At 37.2% G+C, this 18,486-nt stretch overlaps 3 protein-coding genes across 7 annotated transcripts in view; 2 read left to right on the forward strand and 1 right to left on the reverse strand.

Annotated features, from left to right (window-relative positions):
* Positions 1-1,849: 1,849 nt before the first annotated feature.
* Positions 1,850-9,128, forward strand: LOC112050537 (pinin). Its single transcript, XM_024088826.2, has 6 exons — positions 1,850-2,090; positions 2,161-2,295; positions 3,002-3,221; positions 3,767-4,061; positions 5,547-5,807; positions 6,108-9,128. Exons 1-6 carry the CDS (start codon positions 1,963-1,965, stop codon positions 6,344-6,346), a joined length of 1,278 nt encoding a protein of 425 aa, XP_023944594.1. The 5' UTR covers positions 1,850-1,962; the 3' UTR covers positions 6,347-9,128.
* A 1-nt stretch (position 9,129) lies between these two features.
* LOC112049365 (ADP-ribosylation factor-like protein 2) lies at positions 9,130-11,736 on the reverse strand. Its single transcript, XM_024087223.2, has 4 exons — positions 11,575-11,736; positions 11,281-11,436; positions 10,716-10,914; positions 9,130-10,078 (listed from the first exon to the last, which is right to left on the reverse strand). Exons 1-4 carry the CDS (start codon positions 11,637-11,639, stop codon positions 9,944-9,946), a joined length of 555 nt encoding a protein of 184 aa, XP_023942991.1. The 5' UTR covers positions 11,640-11,736; the 3' UTR covers positions 9,130-9,943.
* Positions 11,737-11,883: 147 nt separating this feature from the next.
* Positions 11,884-18,486, forward strand: part of LOC112049364 (protein kinase C) — a 28,211-nt gene continuing 21,608 nt past the window's right edge. For 4 of the 5 annotated variants that reach the window (XR_008251951.1, XM_024087221.2, XM_052888212.1 and 1 more), the window contains exons 1-11: positions 11,884-12,292; positions 12,463-12,595; positions 13,029-13,143; positions 14,875-14,935; positions 15,128-15,305; positions 15,733-15,764; positions 15,838-15,908; positions 16,063-16,210; positions 16,521-16,657; positions 16,996-17,077; positions 17,919-17,984. Coding sequence is in view for 4 of the 5 variants with exons in the window: in XM_024087221.2 (XP_023942989.1) it covers positions 12,196-12,292; positions 12,463-12,595; positions 13,029-13,143; positions 14,875-14,935; positions 15,128-15,305; positions 15,733-15,764; positions 15,838-15,908; positions 16,063-16,210; positions 16,521-16,657; positions 16,996-17,077; positions 17,919-17,984 (1,120 nt within the window). In the remaining variant the exon portion in view is untranslated. The remainder of the gene's footprint in view (positions 12,293-12,462; positions 12,596-13,028; positions 13,144-14,874; positions 14,936-15,127; positions 15,306-15,732; positions 15,765-15,837; positions 15,909-16,062; positions 16,211-16,520; positions 16,658-16,995; positions 17,078-17,918; positions 17,985-18,486) is intronic. The other variant, XM_052888214.1, reaches the window with a different exon arrangement.

Genomic DNA, 18,486 nt, shown 5'->3' on the forward strand with positions numbered 1-18,486 from the left:
TAGTATATTTATATAGTATAACTGTATAAATTTAATATGTAGTAGTTTCGACATCCCATTTGTTACTAACAGACATGGTGTATTTTATTTTATTTGGAATTGTTTTAAACGAAAATTATCTATAGTTATTATATTATGCGGCGACGTGACGATAATCATGTGGCCGTCGGCCGAGTGGCGAGACAATGTATGTTCAGACCTGGCGAGTGAGCGAGCGAGACAGTGCGGGGACGCGGGAGGGTGGACACTCGGCCTAGTAGATAGAACAGGAGCCGAGCTACTGTCTCGGCGCTTTGTTCGGCCGAGTGCTCGTTACGTACCGAGGACTCGGCCGAGGGCACTGTCTCGCCCGTTTGCTCGGTACGTGTGATCAAGGCATTAGATTCGCTCATCGCGTCGAGTGCGGCCGAATATTTGCTATGGGCGGAGATAACAGCACTTATGAGTACCTCCGCGCATTTTACCTCGTCTGTGATTGTTTTGTTGTATTGAACGATGTGTGCGGCTGTCGCATCTATACTAATATTATAAAGCTGAAGAGTTTGTTTGTTTGTTTGATTGAACGCGCTAATCTCAGGAAATACTGGCCCGATTTGAAAAATACTTTCAGTGATAAGCCCATTTATCGAGGAAGGCTATAGGCTATAATATATTTAAAAAAAAAATACATCCTTCTTGAAACTACAATAACTTTTGTATAGGTACCTACCCAAGGTGTACAAAAGTTTTCTTTACTAATTAGAATTTTTTAATAATTTTCATGAATAAGTACATAGGTACATAGGATATCTTTATACAGAATTGTCAATTGCATGTCGGAGTCCAGTCGACACACCGCGCGGCGGGTGAAGGCTGCTGCAGCGGCGTCCACTTCATAGGTGCCGAAAGCAATACCTACTCCGAAAACTGATTAGGAATGGAGAAGTCATTTTCCATTTTGTCACATCAACATTCAACATCTTGAACAATCCATAAACATGCGCAGAAGTCGATTTGTCGGTCTCTTGGGTGGGGCGAAGGGAACGCGGGGGAATACAGAGCGCGCGCGCGCCTGCTATTGGGGAATCAGTCGGCCTTGTCCATTGTCATAAAGTGTACCTGCGCGAACTTTCCCCCACTACGCCACTTTTTGTTCAAGATGTTTGCCGAGCGCTGTACATTACAATGCTTACCCTAGTTGAAAATGTTGAGCACGCCACTGCTCAGCTATACATCTTCGTCAGCAGGCGCCGTCGCAGCGAGTGGGCGGACGTAAGACACTGAGCCCAACACTTCACCCGTGGCCGGCTCAACACACAATATTACCTAAACTTACATTTTAGACTTAAGTCATACACAGACTTAAGTGATCATTATCAGGGCAGATTTCCCTCTTTATGAGAAGGGTTATGGAGCTTAACACTACCTACCACACTGCAAATTAATTTACTTATTATTTATGTAATATACTTTATTGCACAAAAGAATAACAATAACATAGAATTAAGAATACATAGTAAACAAGTAAGTATGTGCTAAGACGGACTTGTACATAAATGTTTTCTGTGGTTAGGGTTCATTTACACAAGCGGCAAATCTACCAGTCGACTGCAGTCAGCGACGTCTCGGCGGCAGGCGACGGCGTCGCAGTCGTTGGTAGCAGTTACATTTTATCTCCGTATTCCCCCGGGAACCGGAACTACGCGGGTGAAACCGCGCTGCGGCTAGTGTTTTATAGCCTACAAACACAATTTTATTGTTGGTAACGCCATCTATTGATGAGTAGTCAAATGTATATATGTAAATCTCATCACTCATGTTCTGTGTGGTAACTTAATCTGTGGAAAAAGGTGTTCCGTGTTTCGAAATGCCTTAAATCTTTAATATCTAGGGCCGTAAATAAAAAAATAAAAAAAAAAGATTTAGAAGTTTGGAATTTACGAGTGAAATATTTATTTAGAAATTAAATGAAAATCTACTAAAATGGGAACCGAAGTGGCTTTATCATTTAGTTCTTTGCGAGCTCAACTAGAGAGCGAAAAAAGTAGTTTGTTCAAAATAGATGAAAATATAAAGAAAATCGTTCAAACATCCGGAAGATTCACGGATAGGTTAGTGATAACAAGTACGATTATGAGATGGTTTTGTGGCACATTTCGTTGAATACAAGTGTGATTGCAGATTTAACGCGTCGACGGACTACACGCGAGGCGGCTCGCGGGTCGGCGGGCGGAACTCCTACCCAGACGCCGGCCACAACTACAGAAATGATGAGCAACCCAAACGGAAACACGAAACCAAAACTGTGTTTAGCAGGCGAGTTTTATTTACTTATTCTATGGTTTATTGTAAACACCATTAATAACTAGATAGTATGAATAGATCTGGATAAATTTGTTTTTTAGATAACAATTCGCCACTGTATAATTAGTATGTTCATCTTCAAGTAGAGTGGTTGTAGCCTTGAGTACAATGGAGGATAGACCAGGGACCTTCTGCTATTGAAGGATAGACTGCTTGCAAGTGGCCTTTGATCTGTTCCCCTATTTGTTGGCATCCGATAAGACATCATCAGAATTGTTTCCCTTTGAAAGTTCTAATAAAAGTCAAGACAGTTTAGGTCTGTTTTGCACTGCAACAAAATTATTTTAATCCAATGTATGTTTTTTTATGTGGACATTGCTAACATGATGAATAAATCAATAATTGATGTATTGTCAATGTTGCAGGTTGTTGTATGAACCTACCAGCCACAATGGATGGTGGTGTATGGTGGGTCTAAGCTCCATATCATCTGTCGTTTAAGGAGCGTGGCCTGGCCCTGCAGTGCGGCGTTAATAAAAAATATTTGCCATATATTTTAAACATTCCTATTCCACTTCAACAAGTCAGAAAAAACTGCTTTAGGCGTGGTTACGACAATAGACCAGGGGATGGGGATTTAACCACACCCTTGGTGATGAGAGGCGGCTCCTATACCATTGAGCTATTAAAGCTTCTTATTAATGATGATATGGTACAGATTATCAGGGCGTGCGCACGACAGTGATGGTGAAGACGAGGGGGTGCCGAAGCGCGCGCGCGTGCCGTCGGCTGTGTGCCGCGAGCTGCCGTCGCGCGCTTCCGTGCTGCGCGCGCAGGGCGATGACGAGCAGGCGCGCACAAGGAATAGGCGTATCTTTGGATCACTGCTCGGCACGCTGCAGAAGTTCAAGCAGGAGGAGATTGTACTGCAGACTAAGGTGAGTGCACTCTCACTCACAGCATCGGCGAGAGTCATAACTAAAACCTCAGAAAGTTGTTGCATAATTTGTTTAAAGTAAAACTTTTATGCACGCTTGAAATGAGAATAAATTTGGTGACTGAAAAACAAAATGTGTTATTGGGCACTGCCGTCTACAGCCATCGTGAAGCTGTGTTCATTGTTTTAAAGTTGACGGTGTACTTAAAGAACTTTAAAACGATCCCTTTTTGTACACTTATAGAAACTGTTGGTGTGAAGTCAAACATATCTCTTATTGATAGGCGCAGGATATAACATTCTGCACTTTTTCTATAACTAAAAAAAGTACACTGGAATATGCCTATATGTATAATTAATACCTGCTTATCACTTTATATATTTAGTTAATGGATTTATAATTAACAAAAATGCATAATAATTAGTTATCAGGCAATTAGAAGAATATTCAACAGAAATATTTGAAGTTTAATAATCAGTTACAACTACAAATAATGTTTGCTAAATGTATTGATGTTTATAAAAGTATGGATTCATCATTTGCAGGAGGACAAGAAGGCTCAAGTGGAAAGAAAGATAGAAGAGCAGGCGAGACAAGAAAAGGAAAGAGAACTGAAGGAAAGAAAAACTTTATTTGCAGAGCGGGAACACAAGAAGGCAACTATCAAGGCTCTGGAGGCGAAGATGGCGCGCCTGCAGGAGTTCGAGCGCTGGGAGGCGGCACACGGCTGTCTGGGCAACTTCATACTGTGCAAGGCCAAGCCTAGTGTCTACTGGCTGCCTAAAAAGATGTCTGAAAAAGCTCAGGAAAAGTTGGATGAGAGTAAAAAATATCACGAAAGTAAGTTATGGCTTCTAGTATTGTCTGTTATACCTATTTGTTCTTAAGCATAATAGGCCTTGACATTCTATAATAATTTATATATACGGGCTGGATTGCGGTGTAAGGCAGGGCGGTTTAAGTTCTCCGCTTTTATTTAACCTTTATGTTAATGAATTAATTGAGAGATTGGGCAGCGCTCGTGTCGGCTGCCATATTGATGACATATGTGCCAACAACATTAGCTATGCTGACGACATGGTGCTGCTCAGTCCTTCGATTACTGGACTTAGAAGGATGATTTCCATCTGCGAGACATACGTGGAGGAGCATGGCCTAAAATATAACTCAAAAAAGAGTGAAGTGTTGGTATTTAAGGCACCGAAACAACGGATACGTCATGTGCCACCAGTATGTCTTGGAGGTGTACCTCTGAAGGTCGTAGATAAATTTAAATATCTTGGTCATATTGTCACGAGCGATCTTGGAGATGATGATGACATTGAGCGTGAACGCAGGTCGTTAGCGGTGAGGGGAAATATGCTTGCCCGCAGGTTCTCCCGGAGCACTGCAGACGTAAAAATTACGTTATTTAAAGCGTTCTGTCAGTCTTTTTATACCGGTGGCCTGTGGGTGACATATACGCGCCGGGCCTATAACGCCTTGCGTGTTCAGTATAACAATGCCTTTAGGATGCTGTTGAGGCTGCCATGGTGCTGCAGCGCCTCAAAAATGTTCGCAGACGCGCATACAAATGACTTTTTTGCAATAAGGCGTAAAAAAGCGGTGTCTCTCCTACAGAGATTACGTGCTAGCACCAATGGCATCCTAAGGGTATTGTCTGCTAGGCCCGACTGTCCAATTCTAGGCCATTGTGTGGAAGTAGCTATAGGGCGTACTTGATTGTTGTTTTAAAATATTATCAAAAAAAAAAAAAATTCCAATGTTACTAACTGTACTAATTTAATTTAATAAGTAAGATGAAAATGTCACCTACTAATATACTAACAATATATGGATTTGTAATTCTGAAATAAAATAAATTATTATATAAAAGATTTGCTGACATCAGCTAATGTCTGCGAATCTGTCTGTGAGAAATTGTGTGTCTCTCTTGTTTTTTGTAATTATATTCTGATAATAGTAAATTTAAATTATTATTATTATTATTAATAGTAAATTTTCTTCTGCAAGGTCAAATTTTTCTCTGTACTAAAATCCATCACAATTGGTTTAGTTGTTTTTACTTTTGCATTTATAATGTTACTTAATCTATACAAATATTATAAAGCTGAAGAGTTTGTTTGTTTGATTGAACGCGCTAATCTCAGGAACTACTAATCCGATTTGAATAATTCTTTCAGTGTGAGATAGCCCATTTATCGAGGAAGGCTATAGGCTATATATTATCCCCATAATTCTACGGGAACGGGAACCACGCGGGTGAAACCGCGCAGCGTCAGCTAGTAAATTATAATAATTCTCTTATTTACTTTTACATTCTAGAATATTTATCGCGCAAACGCCAAGAACTGCAAGAAGAGTTGCGCAGAATAGAACAGAAGTGTCTCCGGCCTCGCGGCTTCGCTGCCAAAGAGAACGCGCAGGATGCCTTCCATGAGGGCGGGGGGGCAGGGGCAGCGGCCGCCGACGACGAGCGCACCAGCAAGAGAGACAAGTTCGCGATGGACGTGGATGAGAAGGAGAGAGAGGACAGTGACGGGGAGGAGAGGCCAGAGGGTGTCGAAGCTATCAAAGAGGAGAAAGGTATTTGAAGTATAATGTTTGATCAGTATGAACAAATCATCAATCATAGGTACGAGTTTCCATCACCACCAACTTCACTGCACCCCCTGCCGCGCAGTACAGGGGTACGGAGTAAGACAAAGAAAGAGGGAAGAGGAGAAAGCAGATGGCAGACTGTGTCTCTATTACATACTCATAGAAGAAAGAATTGAAGCACTTATAAAAAATATTGTAGATATATATTTAGTTGGTTCAGCAGTTACCACCACCTTTAAATGAACTGACCATTATCCTTGATTTACCTGATTCATTTGTTTTCAGAATCGGATCAAAGTAAAATGGATACAAGTGTTGAGCAGAATGTGTCAATGGAAACTGATGATGTAAAGAATGAACAGGTCCATACAAACGACACTGGTGACACTCGCGACACTGCTGCTACTGAATCTAGTGACACTCGCGACTCTGTTGCTGAGCCTAGTGCCGCTCAGGACATCGCTGCGACTGAACCCAGTGTTGCTAGCACTCAAGACACTGAAGACGATACAAAAGAGACCTAATGTGTTGTAAAGGTGTAGCTAAATATTTCAACCGATGCCTGTCCGTACTGGTTTTATGCAGGAGCATTCATAGACCCCAAGCCAACGCCAGTGTTGGATTATCTTCATTGTGTCGACTAACAGTGTCTGCTAGTGCACCAACCATCATATAGGGACTGTGACGTTCATTGGTTCTTTGAGCTATGTACATTTCAAAACAAAAAGCTAGATCTATTTGGGATTTCCTAATATTTTGACAGTACATTAACAATTTTTTGTTTGTAGTGAATATTGGACTAATTTTAAAAAATATTTCACTAGTGAGAAGCTACATAACATGTTATATTTTGTACCATGGAATCAGGATCTATGTGGATGAAACCAAGGGGGGTTTGCTAGTGTTGTTGCAACATAAGATCAGAAGTATAAAGGCTTATTGTGTCGTGTTGTGACGCATGAGAACAGAATTGGTATTATACATTTTGTATGAAATTAAATATCACGTGTCTCAATCGGTGAAGGAAAACATCGTGAGGAAACCTGCATACCAGAGAATTATCTTAACTCTCTGCGTGTGTGAAGTCTGCCAATCCGCATTGGGCCAGCGTGGTGGACTACTGGCCTAACCCCTCTCATTCTGAGAGGAGACTCGAGCTCAGCAGTGAGCCGAATATGGGTTGATGCCGTATGGCAATGTTTACACTAATGTGTTTTGACATGTCACAATCGCTTCTGATGTGCCACAAATGTATGATACCGATTCTGTTCGGAGGCGTCACGACACGACACGTCAGACAAATATAAGCTGATGTCACACTGACGCATCAGTCATGGTTTTTTGTTAGAAACCTTGTTAGAGTCATGGTATAAGATCTTTATATTTACAATAGTTACCTGTTCTCTACTTCTAGATCAATTTAGAAGATACAATTGTATATTTAAATTGATCAAACGGCAACATGAGTCAGTTTGTAGCTCCGCCGAATACAATCTATTCTTAATCGTGAGGAATGACAAACAAGTTAATAAAAAAAATTGTAAAATTGACTCTTTATAATAATTAAAATGTAATATTATATATTATTTAGCCATACATGTAACAATTTGCTTGTGTAATCTTCACATAGTACCTATAAAAGAAAGTCACTTGTTTGTATGCTTAGATATTTTAAACTATGCAACTTTTAATGCAGTTTTCAGCAATAGATAGATATTCTAATAGGTTTATACTAGTATAATGAAAAAATGTCATGTTAGGTTTCTACACAGACAATTTCGGGATTCAGGCTAGTACTTGAAGACAAACACAAAGGACAATGGTCTATTTCCAAACAAATTTTTGCTGACATTTTTTTTAAGCGTCTACGAATGAAAAAAATATAAAATGATAGATAATTATTTTCTTAACAATTTATTCTTATGGTTTAATATTATGTGAAGTCTGGAATTCGAGATATTTATGTTTGAAGTTTTAGAGGTTATGTTTTGTCAACAACGAATAGAGACCTACTTTTTAAATTGAAGTCTTAATTATTCCACGATTATGAAGCCGGGTATTTTGGTTCGATCGAAGAACATAAAAAGTAGGTTTGATCCCCATTTTTCTCTTAGACATGGATAATATACATACTTTATAAAAATTAATATAATTAAATCTAAAAATCAACGTGGAATTTAATACAATAGTGTTTTAAGTCAGTAGTTTAGCGGGAGAATCGGTGTCCATAAACATAAGCGGTCGTTAAAAAAGAATGTAGGTACAGAAAATCATTTGATAAGTATCGGAAAAATGCAACAAGATTTACAAGACGCTTAAGTACGCAAACAACGAAATTACGACGCGATGTGACAACTGACTTACAGTTCACAGTTGAATTGATAGTGCATGACTTGTCATAGGTACACGTAAAAGTATCGATACTTTATAGTATCGATTAATGATTATCGATCTCCTTTCGATACTGTTATTTTTGTAATCAATAAGTAATCTTCAGGAAATTACTTACTATTTTTACTTTTATTTAAAATCATGTCGAACATACTTAAACAATAAATACGTTTGTAAACACTTGTTCCTTTCCTTTGATTATTAAAATATATCATATGGCTTACTGTTGTTAATAATTGTTATTAACATGTTTGACTATTACATTTTGGTTATTTTATTACTTAAATGTAAAATGCCGCCAAATAAGAGTGAACTTTAGCAGTATTTTGTCATGATTAGAAATAAGTAATTTAAATTAAATAGGTGTACCTATTGCATTTAAATTAATTACTATTTCTTGTTTGAAAATCAAAATATTTTATATATATTTCAAAATAATTATATTAATTCGTCATTAATATTAGTTTATATGTTTGTTCTACTGAAATTAAACTGATGTCATTGAATACGTGTAGTTCAGTGACGATATTTTATTCGATTCGATACTGGCTTTTCGGTATCGTGCGCGTCCTTAGTTGTCCGATATATGCAATATTCGTATAAATAGTATGGTTGCCATACTCAATTATTTAAATGTAATTGATGTGAATATATTTTAGTTTTTGGGCTTAATTAGACCTTTTGCTCTGTTTCATAAAATTAAATAAATTATTTTCTACAAACTGTAATAGTTTACATTAGTAGACGCTTATGAATTCTATCAACAAACACCAGACCATTGTCCTTTGCACTTTATCTTCCAATATTTCTTACAATATACTTGTGCAAATGGCAACTAAAGTAAGTTGTTATGTGTACGGCTATCCTTAGTTACTATAAGTGGTTTGTCCAATCAATAAAAGGTGAATGAAACTGCTTGTTTGGTGTTATTAAGAAATTTTATTTTTTATAAAATTACAGGTAATAATAAGCTTAGAATGAAATTAAAATACTGGTTGACGTAATATGAAGTCCACATCGCCTTTCTTGCATACGAACATACGATAATGGACACTGAACCTCTAGTGTAGTAGTTATTTACTATGCTAATAATGATGTAAAAAAAATATAATAAATTTTAAGTTAATCTAGGCAAAATTCAATTCAATATTTTATATATTTTACATTATTATTTAGTCTTATGAATAGTAGCTAACACATTCTATGGAGATCTCAGCTAACATACACAGAAAGTTTTGTGTATAAATAATTTGGCATATCCATGAATATTTTTTTTAAATAAATAATATTTAAACCAATTTCAACTTTATTTAGACAAAATATGCAGTATTTTTAAAAGATCAAGAGAAAAGATTTTTAAAGAAAATAGAAAAAGAAACTATTTTTAATTTAATTACTGCCAATGAACCAATTTGAGCTTTATATTTTCTTCAATCTTATATTTAATTGGGGCTATAAAAGAACTACAGAGCACAAAAACAAATTGAATATTTCTGGCTGTTTACAAGTTTGGAACAACAAACAAAACATGAAACTTTCATAAAACATAGCAGGCATATATGACAAGTAATAAATTAATCACAATAAGTAATGAGTTTTATAACCAACATTAACCAAAATTTTCCAGTGCATTCCACTTAGAATATAGATTTAAGATCATTTCCTGAGTATGTATACTACATATATTATACATATTATATGGAATGCATGTACATTGGTCCCGGTATAGTCTAGTCGAGGGTGAATATCCTGTTGGCAATGTCGTCGAGCATCCAGTCCATGCCTTCTAGAAGGTTCTCCCCAGTCACAGCCGAGCACCGCATTATGCGCCAGTGGTGGGTTTTGATGCTGTCCAGGTCTAACGCCTGGAATGACAACAATGTATATGGACTAAACATCAACATGGTGACATTTGGGAAATTGAGACAAATAAGAAAACACTACTGTACAACATGGCAGTAGGATAGCTGCTGCAATATTTCAATTTTTTTATAGTAAAAGTAAACTGAGGAACTTTAGAAAAATAGCCTACTTGAGGTTATGTAGAAAACCCTCACATGTTAACACTTGGATACATACTATGATTACTGTCAACCATATCCTTCCCACTGTAACCCAGGGTTGTTGCTGCAGAAATAACCCACTCAAAATAGTGATAACACTTACCATTTACTGATGCATTCATTGATTAGTGAGATCAAACCACAATATGATATATACTTTTTAGACCTGAGATGGAAAATGCAATTGTCTAAAATTTTTGATGGAGGTTTGAGATATCACTATTATGCAGTGTTATTCATTGTATTGTGATGATTGAGATCTATTAATTTTATGCCAATCTACATGGGCCAAAATTGGTTAAGAATTCAAAATATGCTATGTCCACACTGACTAGAATAACTGTGACAGTAGAGCTTCTCCCATGGCAGTAATATTTCCCCAAAGAACATTGAATCAAATATACTACTATTAATGATGAAGGTCCAGCTGTCAACACACCTCTCTAATTTCCTGCAGCGTCAGAGCGCCGGGAAGGTCAGACTTGTTAGCCAGCACCAGCAGTGTAGCGCCCGCCAGTCGCTCCTCCCTCAGCAGGGTGTGCAGCTCCTTGGCGCAGTCCGCCAGCCGCCTGGCGTCCGCACTGTCCACCACCCACACCACTCCATCTGTGCTCTCAAAGTAGTTCTTCCAGTATGACCTGAAGTCATCAAAATTTACCCAACAACTTTTTTGATATATGTATATAAACTAGTTTAATGTATGGTCATGGAGTACAAATATATCTCCTTATATCCTGATATCTGACAGTATGTACAGTGAATGAAAGCACCAAAAAAATACAAATAAATGATGAACTCATAAATTTAATGAGTATGTGAACTATAGTATAAGTATCCAATTTACAATTGGCTTTTAATAACAGGTACACGCAGTTCGATTAGCCTTTATGTAGTACTAAAAATTTATCATTTATTAACAGATGGTGTACCTAGGTTAGGTACTAGATCGCAAAGATGACTTTTCTGATGAACTGGCATAAATTTATTTTATAACTCGTACATACCTCAGGGATTTTTGTCCGCCGACGTCCCAGATATTGAGCTTGTATCCTCGATGCTCGAGCGTCTTTATATTGAAACCTAAAGTAGGAGAGATCGTGTCTATTGGCTCCCCATTAAATCGCTTTAAAATTGTCGTTTTACCGGCATTATCGAGTCCTCTGTGTTCATTGAGTTAAGAAAACCATGCTTGTCGATAAGATAAGCTTAACAATTTAAAACAAAAAAATATAAGTTAAGTTGGGAAATGGGAGAGTCACACCGAAGCAGTTTGTAGAAAGATTTCATAAAAAGGATACAACATAAGTATACGCATTTCTTTTTCTTTTTGTCGTAGTTTTTTTAAGATAGTCAGAAATCCCATTTTATTTATTTAAAATTAAAGAAAATTGCATTGTTTTCAATTTCCAATTGCAATGAACAATGAAGACAATGAATTTTTGAACTGACAATGACAATTGACATTTGACAATATCACATCGATGTTTTCGTTTTCGTGATATTTTCCGAACTGTTTAAATAATTACATCGAATTAAGCCGCCACATAACTTATATTCAGGATACAAGGATAAAGCATAGGAAAAGACGTCACTCTTGATTTTTGATAATTATTAATGTGGAATACTATAGATGATGAATGATTTATAGATTTTTGGAAACCTTGAAAAGATTATGTAGGTACAATTAAATTCCTGAACTTTACCAAAAACAAAACTCTATATTTTTTTAGTAATCCATCCAATAGGAATTCTGGCGACCATAGAGGAAATAAATCCATCCATGGCCGATCTCGTCGCTGTCAAGTCTCTATTTCCCTTTCAATTATGAAGCATCTTCAATGATTTTATTTGTATTTAAAAGTGCAAGTGATAGTGTGGCGGCGCGGTCTCGGTGTTAGGGCTCGTTGGCCGGAGGCGCCATGTTCAGCGGGACGGTGCGCGTCAAGGTGTGCGAGGCGACGGGCCTCAGGCCGACCGACTTTCAGAAACGGCACAACATGACCTTCGGGAAACCAGGTGAGTCCCGAACGCACATTAGACACTAAAACGAACCCTGCTGTACGTATAATCAAACCGAAAATATTGTATCGGTTCAGCGCTTAAACAATAATCGCGCACAGAAACAGCATCCCATGTTTACGAAAATGGGTGTTGGTATTATTTGTAAATACGCGTTATCCTTGCAGACAACCAGCCCATAGACCCGTACGTGTCGATCGACGCCGACGAGCACCATCTAGACCGGTCCAACACCAAGCCCAAGACATTTGACCCTGTGTGGAATGAGACATTTATACATGAGGTTCAGAATGCTACCAAGTAAGTATGTTGTGTTACGTATGTAGGCCTTGCGACTGATGTTTGTCTCTCAGGGATACTGTATAGCTTATAGGGGCATTTTGTAAATCTCCAATACAAAGTAACAGTCAATGACTATGTACATTGTACAACAATAAAGTTACATATTAGAAAGATCTGTTTTAAATTTACATATGTTCTGTTCATATGTTATAATAGAAAAATATAAATTAACACAAAAAAATATCTCAACAAAACATAAATGATAATTCAAAGTATGTAACACATATTTGCTTATTGTGGTGATTATTAATCATCCATATTCAAGTTTTAGTATATTATTTTATTCTGAACCTATTTATGCCAAAACTTAATTAAATGTGAGAAACTAGACAACAAAAAATTCTTTTATTGATAGTGTTGAAATATAAAGCTTACCTCTCACTGTTTTCAGCCTGGGATTCACTGTATTTCACGATGCTGCCATACCACCGGACGACTTTGTAGCCAATTGTACTATTCCATTTGAGGACCTCATGCACAGAGACAAAGATGCCACAGACTTTTGGGTGAGTAAACTCTATAATAAATAAACTTGAAAACAACTTTACCCTCATAGAATTTGTGCTATTTGGATAAGTTTGTCCACAGTAATAATTTGTATAGCAATATTGTTCTATAGTTTAAATGCCAAAATTTACATAAATCTATTTCAAATTTTCTAGATTGAATAATAGAATATGCACACACTTTTATGATATCTCTTCAGAAAGGGTTATTGAACCCCTTGTCAATCCTATTTTACTTAAAATAATTTGATTTGATACTTTTCACTATATGCCTCTTTTACGGTAGATTAAAAATGAAAATAAGATATCATCTTATCTTCAATAGATATAATGTATGTATGTGTGTATGTATGTATGGGAAGTTGAAGATGTTATTTATCTTGTTTGTTTGATAAAACCAATCTCTAAAGAAGTAGATTTAGTATAGTTTCCCAGAGTACATTTAAAGAGAAGCTGACATGACTTTGTGTTCATGAGGAATAGGGAATAATTGATTTATTTTACTGTGGAGTCCATTGTAGCTTACTCTTACTTTCTGGATACACCTGTGCTGATAACCAACAGTATTGAGTTTGTAGGTAATACAATATTATTAACGAGGAGCTAACTGGTGCAAATTTGCAAAAGCAATCATTGTTGCATCCCCAAAAAGTTGCCTGTTTGTCAGTGTACTACAGGATTTATTTCAGAGAGTGTGCTCAGGAACTTTTCAATCTAGTGCCCTCTTCACCTTTTCGCCATAGAACTGCCAGCCCAGCCCAGCACTCACCTATACAATTTAAAAAAATTTATGTATGAGCATGTTTTATTTTGAAACCAGAGAATTCATTAAAGGTGTTGATTCCATAATGTTTCCATGACTTTTATTTGTCACTATCTGGGTTACATGCAATAGAATGGTGAAACACTTAACACTAATATTTCAGATATATTAATATTGGCTGACCTGTTTGACAATAGTATGTTTTACATTGCATTATCATTTTATAAAAATATTAAAAAGCATATTTTCAATAGAAAACCATTAAATGTAAAACTAGTTTACTGACTTATATTCTCAGGCACATACACTGAAGTAAGTATTGATTAGGTCCAGGCTTGACTCAATTTACCTTATTTGGACTTTATTATCTGCCAAGTTATAAAACCTTGTTACTGCTGTGACAATGACTCAATAATTTTACAGCATGCAAGTTATTTCAACTATTTTGCGTCTTGCATCAGGGAGTGACTCGTGACCCAATGATTTGTGCTTTTCCTTATTCATTTCAGTTACATGTAGAACAGTGAAAGTATTTTCCTGTTGCCCTATTTTACAAAGTCCTTTTGGTTTTCATTGTAGGCATGAAATAAGAATGATTAAAAATAGTTTCTTGTTCAACATTTTTCCCTTAAATCCTCTGGCACAGTTTTATATGAGCTGTTTTATGACTCAGGTCTCCTGGGTTTGAAATACAGTTCTTCTGAAATCAATTAAATTTGATTTGTACAGTGCCTCAGAACCATGATTAGATGGTAGATTTATCTGTGCCTGGTTTCCACCCTAGTAAAGGTACTGCCAAGAGACATGCTATTTTAGAAAGATGCCCAGATTCAAGACTGTTAAATAACAATATCAAATACAGGGTTGTTTATTTTGCTAACAAAACTACATTTTGCACTGGTAAAGGAGAGAGTTAAGACATAATAATTATTAAATATTTTTATATATAATGTAATGTTCTATTTTAGGTGGATTTAGAACCTCAAGGAAAATTGCATCTAAAAATAGATCTGAAATGGAATTCCCAACGTAAGTTTAGAACCTAATTAATAACTTTCATAAATTGTGTTTAATTTAAATGAATAAAATTGAAGATTTAAATTTTTTTATATTATTATACATTCACTTATCTTTTTAGATAGTTAAGAAATAGTTCCAGAAATAATTATTTAATTTATATAATTTATCAATAATGATTCTCATTTGTTCCATGGCATGCAGCGAGCAGCGGAGGCACGAGTACGCGCGCAGTGCGCGGGCGCGAGTTCAAGGAGGGCGCGGGCTTCAACCGGCGGCGCGGGGCGCTGCGGCGCCGCGTGCACCAGGTCAACGGGCACAAGTTCATGGCCACCTTCCTGCGCCAGCCCACCTTCTGCAGCCACTGCAGGGAGTTCATCTGGTGAGTGAGGGGAGGGCTTTCTTATCACATAGTATGGACTTCTTATATCAGCACCATCACAATACCATTTAAACACAAAGTATGTGTTAAGACAGTTCAACCCAGTTCACATGAAATGGGGTTTTGCCCTTTAGTTACTGAATTGCTAGGGTAACCTTCTAGGTAGATCATCTAATCAACTGCATGTCATCATAATGTTGCATTGTCACGTAATATACTCATCCATATGTGTGCAAAATTTCAGTTCAATGGGATACCAGGAAGTGTATTAAATCTTACTTGCAAGATTTGATTACTTACAGACAATGTACAGTTGTAATTAATTAAAAGTATATCATATTTAATTTGAAGATGAAATGGCCCAAGTTTCAATGTTCCTTTACTACTCTCTAAATTGTAAATACTCATTTTGAAAATTTATTTACAGGGGTCTCGGCAAACAGGGTTACCAGTGTCAAGGTATGATTGTGACCACTTCTTACATTTTATTAATATTTTAAGATGATATTATAAACATTACTGTTGTTTTCAGTTTGCACCTGCGTGGTACACAAGAGATGTCATTCATCTGTGGTTACTAAGTGTCCAGGCATGAAGGAGGAGGTAATATTTATACTCAGTTATTGCCTTTAGGGTCAATTTCACCATCTTTTGATAAATGTCAGATAAGTTTGACCTCGAGTTTTGTCACTTTCTTACTTCAAAAAGCATCAACGGGCTGATTGTGAAAGAGTTGACGTAGTGTTGTGTCGCGCAGCAACTGGCGGTGGGCGTGTCGGGCGGGCAGCGCTTCAACGTGAACGTGCCGCACCGGTTCGTGGTGCACTCCTACAAGCGGTTCACGTTCTGCGACCACTGCGGCTCGCTGCTCTACGGCCTCATCAAGCAGGGCCTGCAGTGCGAAGGTGAGCGACTCACCCTCCCACTGAATGGGAGGACAGGGAGAACAGGAATAGGAATAGGAGTGTGGTGTTTGTTAGTTTCATATTGACATCTGGTGAGTCAGATGAGACTCCTTTGTGAAAGTTCCCCATGTAAGTTACTTGCACACTAATATTTAGTGGTTTCACTTCGATGTAACTGTGCTTCACTCCAAAATCAAGTGCCATGAGCAATTGAAATACTACTATCTATAAAAGTGACAAAAGAGAAGAACATTTTGAAATCGTCGCTTAAGATAGTCATACAGTATGATACAAACGTTATATGTTGCAGTGTGTTCGATGAACGTGCACAAGCGCTGCCAGAAGAACGTGGCCAACAACTGCGGGATCAACACCAAGGCGATGGCGGCCATCCTCAACGAGATGGGCATCTCGCCCGACAAGAACCCCAGGCCGCGCGCCTCCAAGGTGTGTCTCTCAGGTCATCTCGATGGCCTGAGTTGTCTCAGTGTCAGGAGGCAGGAGACCACTCAAAAGATATCAGCTTTACTAATAAAATATATCTGATAGTGCTAAAATTTTCAATATTGCATTATTACTTATTCATCTCATTTAAATTTTAAACGAAAGTCAGGATAAGCATTAAATTAAACATTCATATCTCTAACCGTCATTTAGATCTTTTCCAAATACTGTGTTATGTTAAAAGTGTAAGATCTGGTTTAGTTTTACAATTGAATTGAAATTTTTTGATTTTGATTTTGATTTTGAATAAGTTAATCTACACAAACACATTACAATTCCAGTACCTGAACACACCTCTACTTGAAGGCCCTCCAGACTTGGCCTCTGAAGATGGAAAAGATCCAGATAAGCTGGAGAATAAAGGTGAGTGTACCATCCACTGTCCAATTTTATTATTGGATGATGTTTTGTTTATACAAAGTGCTATAAAAATGCCGTTTTAATAAGCCATTAGCTTATAAATTGGCTTAAAAAAAGAGTTAAAATTTGTAAAATTTTAATAAATTACATTTTATACCAAATAAAGTTTGCCGTAGTCACAGCGTGTTTCATCCTTTAACCAATTTTCAATAATATTTTTGTGATCCCCCCGTCATTCTCTTAGCACGCTCGGCGAGTGCCACGAAAGTTGAAACAATAAGTTTAGTAATGACTGTACAAATTTCGTCATTATTATTTGTTAGTTGCAATCGAATATCTAATTAATATATTCTAAAATGTAATTGGTTATTTTCTGTTAAGTTCTCGTGGCTGTTTGATACTGTCATGATCGCATTAACGTAAACGGAATTTCTAAGGAATTGAAACAGCGCTATCTAGTGACACTACTGCACAACTGTTTCAGTTCCATATAAATTTACGTTTACGCAATATTAACAGTATGAAAACATTGAAGGCGAGAGAATTTAACCAAGTGTGACATAGTGTGCGTGCGTGAGTGCGTGCGAGCGTACGTGCGTACGTGCGTGCGTGCGTGCGGGTGGGCGTGCGTGCGTGCATATGCGTGGATTTTTGAACATAATACAGGACGGACGTAGAAAGCATATACATATAAGCGTGGTATTTAAGAGTCACGAAATTTTTATCGACATTCCCTCGCAAAAAAAAAAGATAATTATTAAAATTTATAACTCGATGTCGTCAACTTTCGTGACGCGCGCCGTATGACGTGACATGACGTGTCAAAGTGCAGTGCGTGTGTCAGGTGGCGCGGCCCAGCAGTGGGAGTCGGAGTGGGCGGAGCTCCAGGACATATTCTCTAGATACGAAGGTCCAACATTTTGACGTCTTGTCCTTTGGGCTTCGGTGGCGGGTGTTGCTTATTTGACTTGTTTTGTTGTTATTATTTGTTGCTTGTTTGTTTCCATGTGTTTGTTGGCGATACGGCGGAGTTTCTGAATTGTGGGATAAATAACTGAAAGCGTGCATGATAACTATTGTAGCTTCTTGTTACTGCTAATTATAATATTTTTACAAAGTTCTATTTATTTCAAGGATTTTACGCAGAAAGCACAAAATTGTTTAGTCACAATCTAACAGCAATGATACCAATCTGTAACTTTAAAAAAGAATACCTGATATTGTTTAATTATTATAAATCATTGAATAATTCTCTAGTTTCCGGTTTACTTCATTACAGGATGGGGTTCCTAACATTTGTTCATGCATGTTTTATGTGTAGGGTATAATTATCACTACCATTAATAACTTTAAAGTTTAAACCGAGTTGAACACTTGGAGCGTTTTGTTTAAGCCCACTATTATCTATAATT

The sequence above is a fragment of the Bicyclus anynana genome, chromosome 21, assembly GCF_947172395.1.
Source record: "Bicyclus anynana chromosome 21, ilBicAnyn1.1, whole genome shotgun sequence".
In the NCBI taxonomy this organism is placed as follows: Eukaryota; Metazoa; Arthropoda; class Insecta; order Lepidoptera; family Nymphalidae; genus Bicyclus; species Bicyclus anynana.

Excerpts from the sequence above, each read along its gene's own strand:
- LOC112050537 (XM_024088826.2), top strand. The coding sequence starts at position 1,963 with ATGGGAACCGAAGTGGCTTTATCATTTAGTTCTTTGCGAGCTCAACTA. Across the intron at positions 2,091-2,160 it reads TCCGGAAGATTCACGGATAG|ATTTAACGCGTCGACGGACT; the intron begins GTTAGTGATAAC and ends GTGTGATTGCAG. Across the intron at positions 4,062-5,546 it reads GAGTAAAAAATATCACGAAA|AATATTTATCGCGCAAACGC; the intron begins GTAAGTTATGGC and ends TTTACATTCTAG.
- LOC112049365 (XM_024087223.2), bottom strand. The coding sequence starts at position 11,639 with ATGGGATTTCTGACTATCTTAAAAAAACTACGACAAAAAGAAAAAGAA. Across the intron at positions 11,437-11,574 it reads GAAATGCGTATACTTATGTT|AGGACTCGATAATGCCGGTA; the intron begins GTATCCTTTTTA and ends CAATGAACACAG. Across the intron at positions 10,079-10,715 it reads CGCTGCAGGAAATTAGAGAG|GCGTTAGACCTGGACAGCAT; the intron begins GTGTGTTGACAG and ends TTGTCATTCCAG.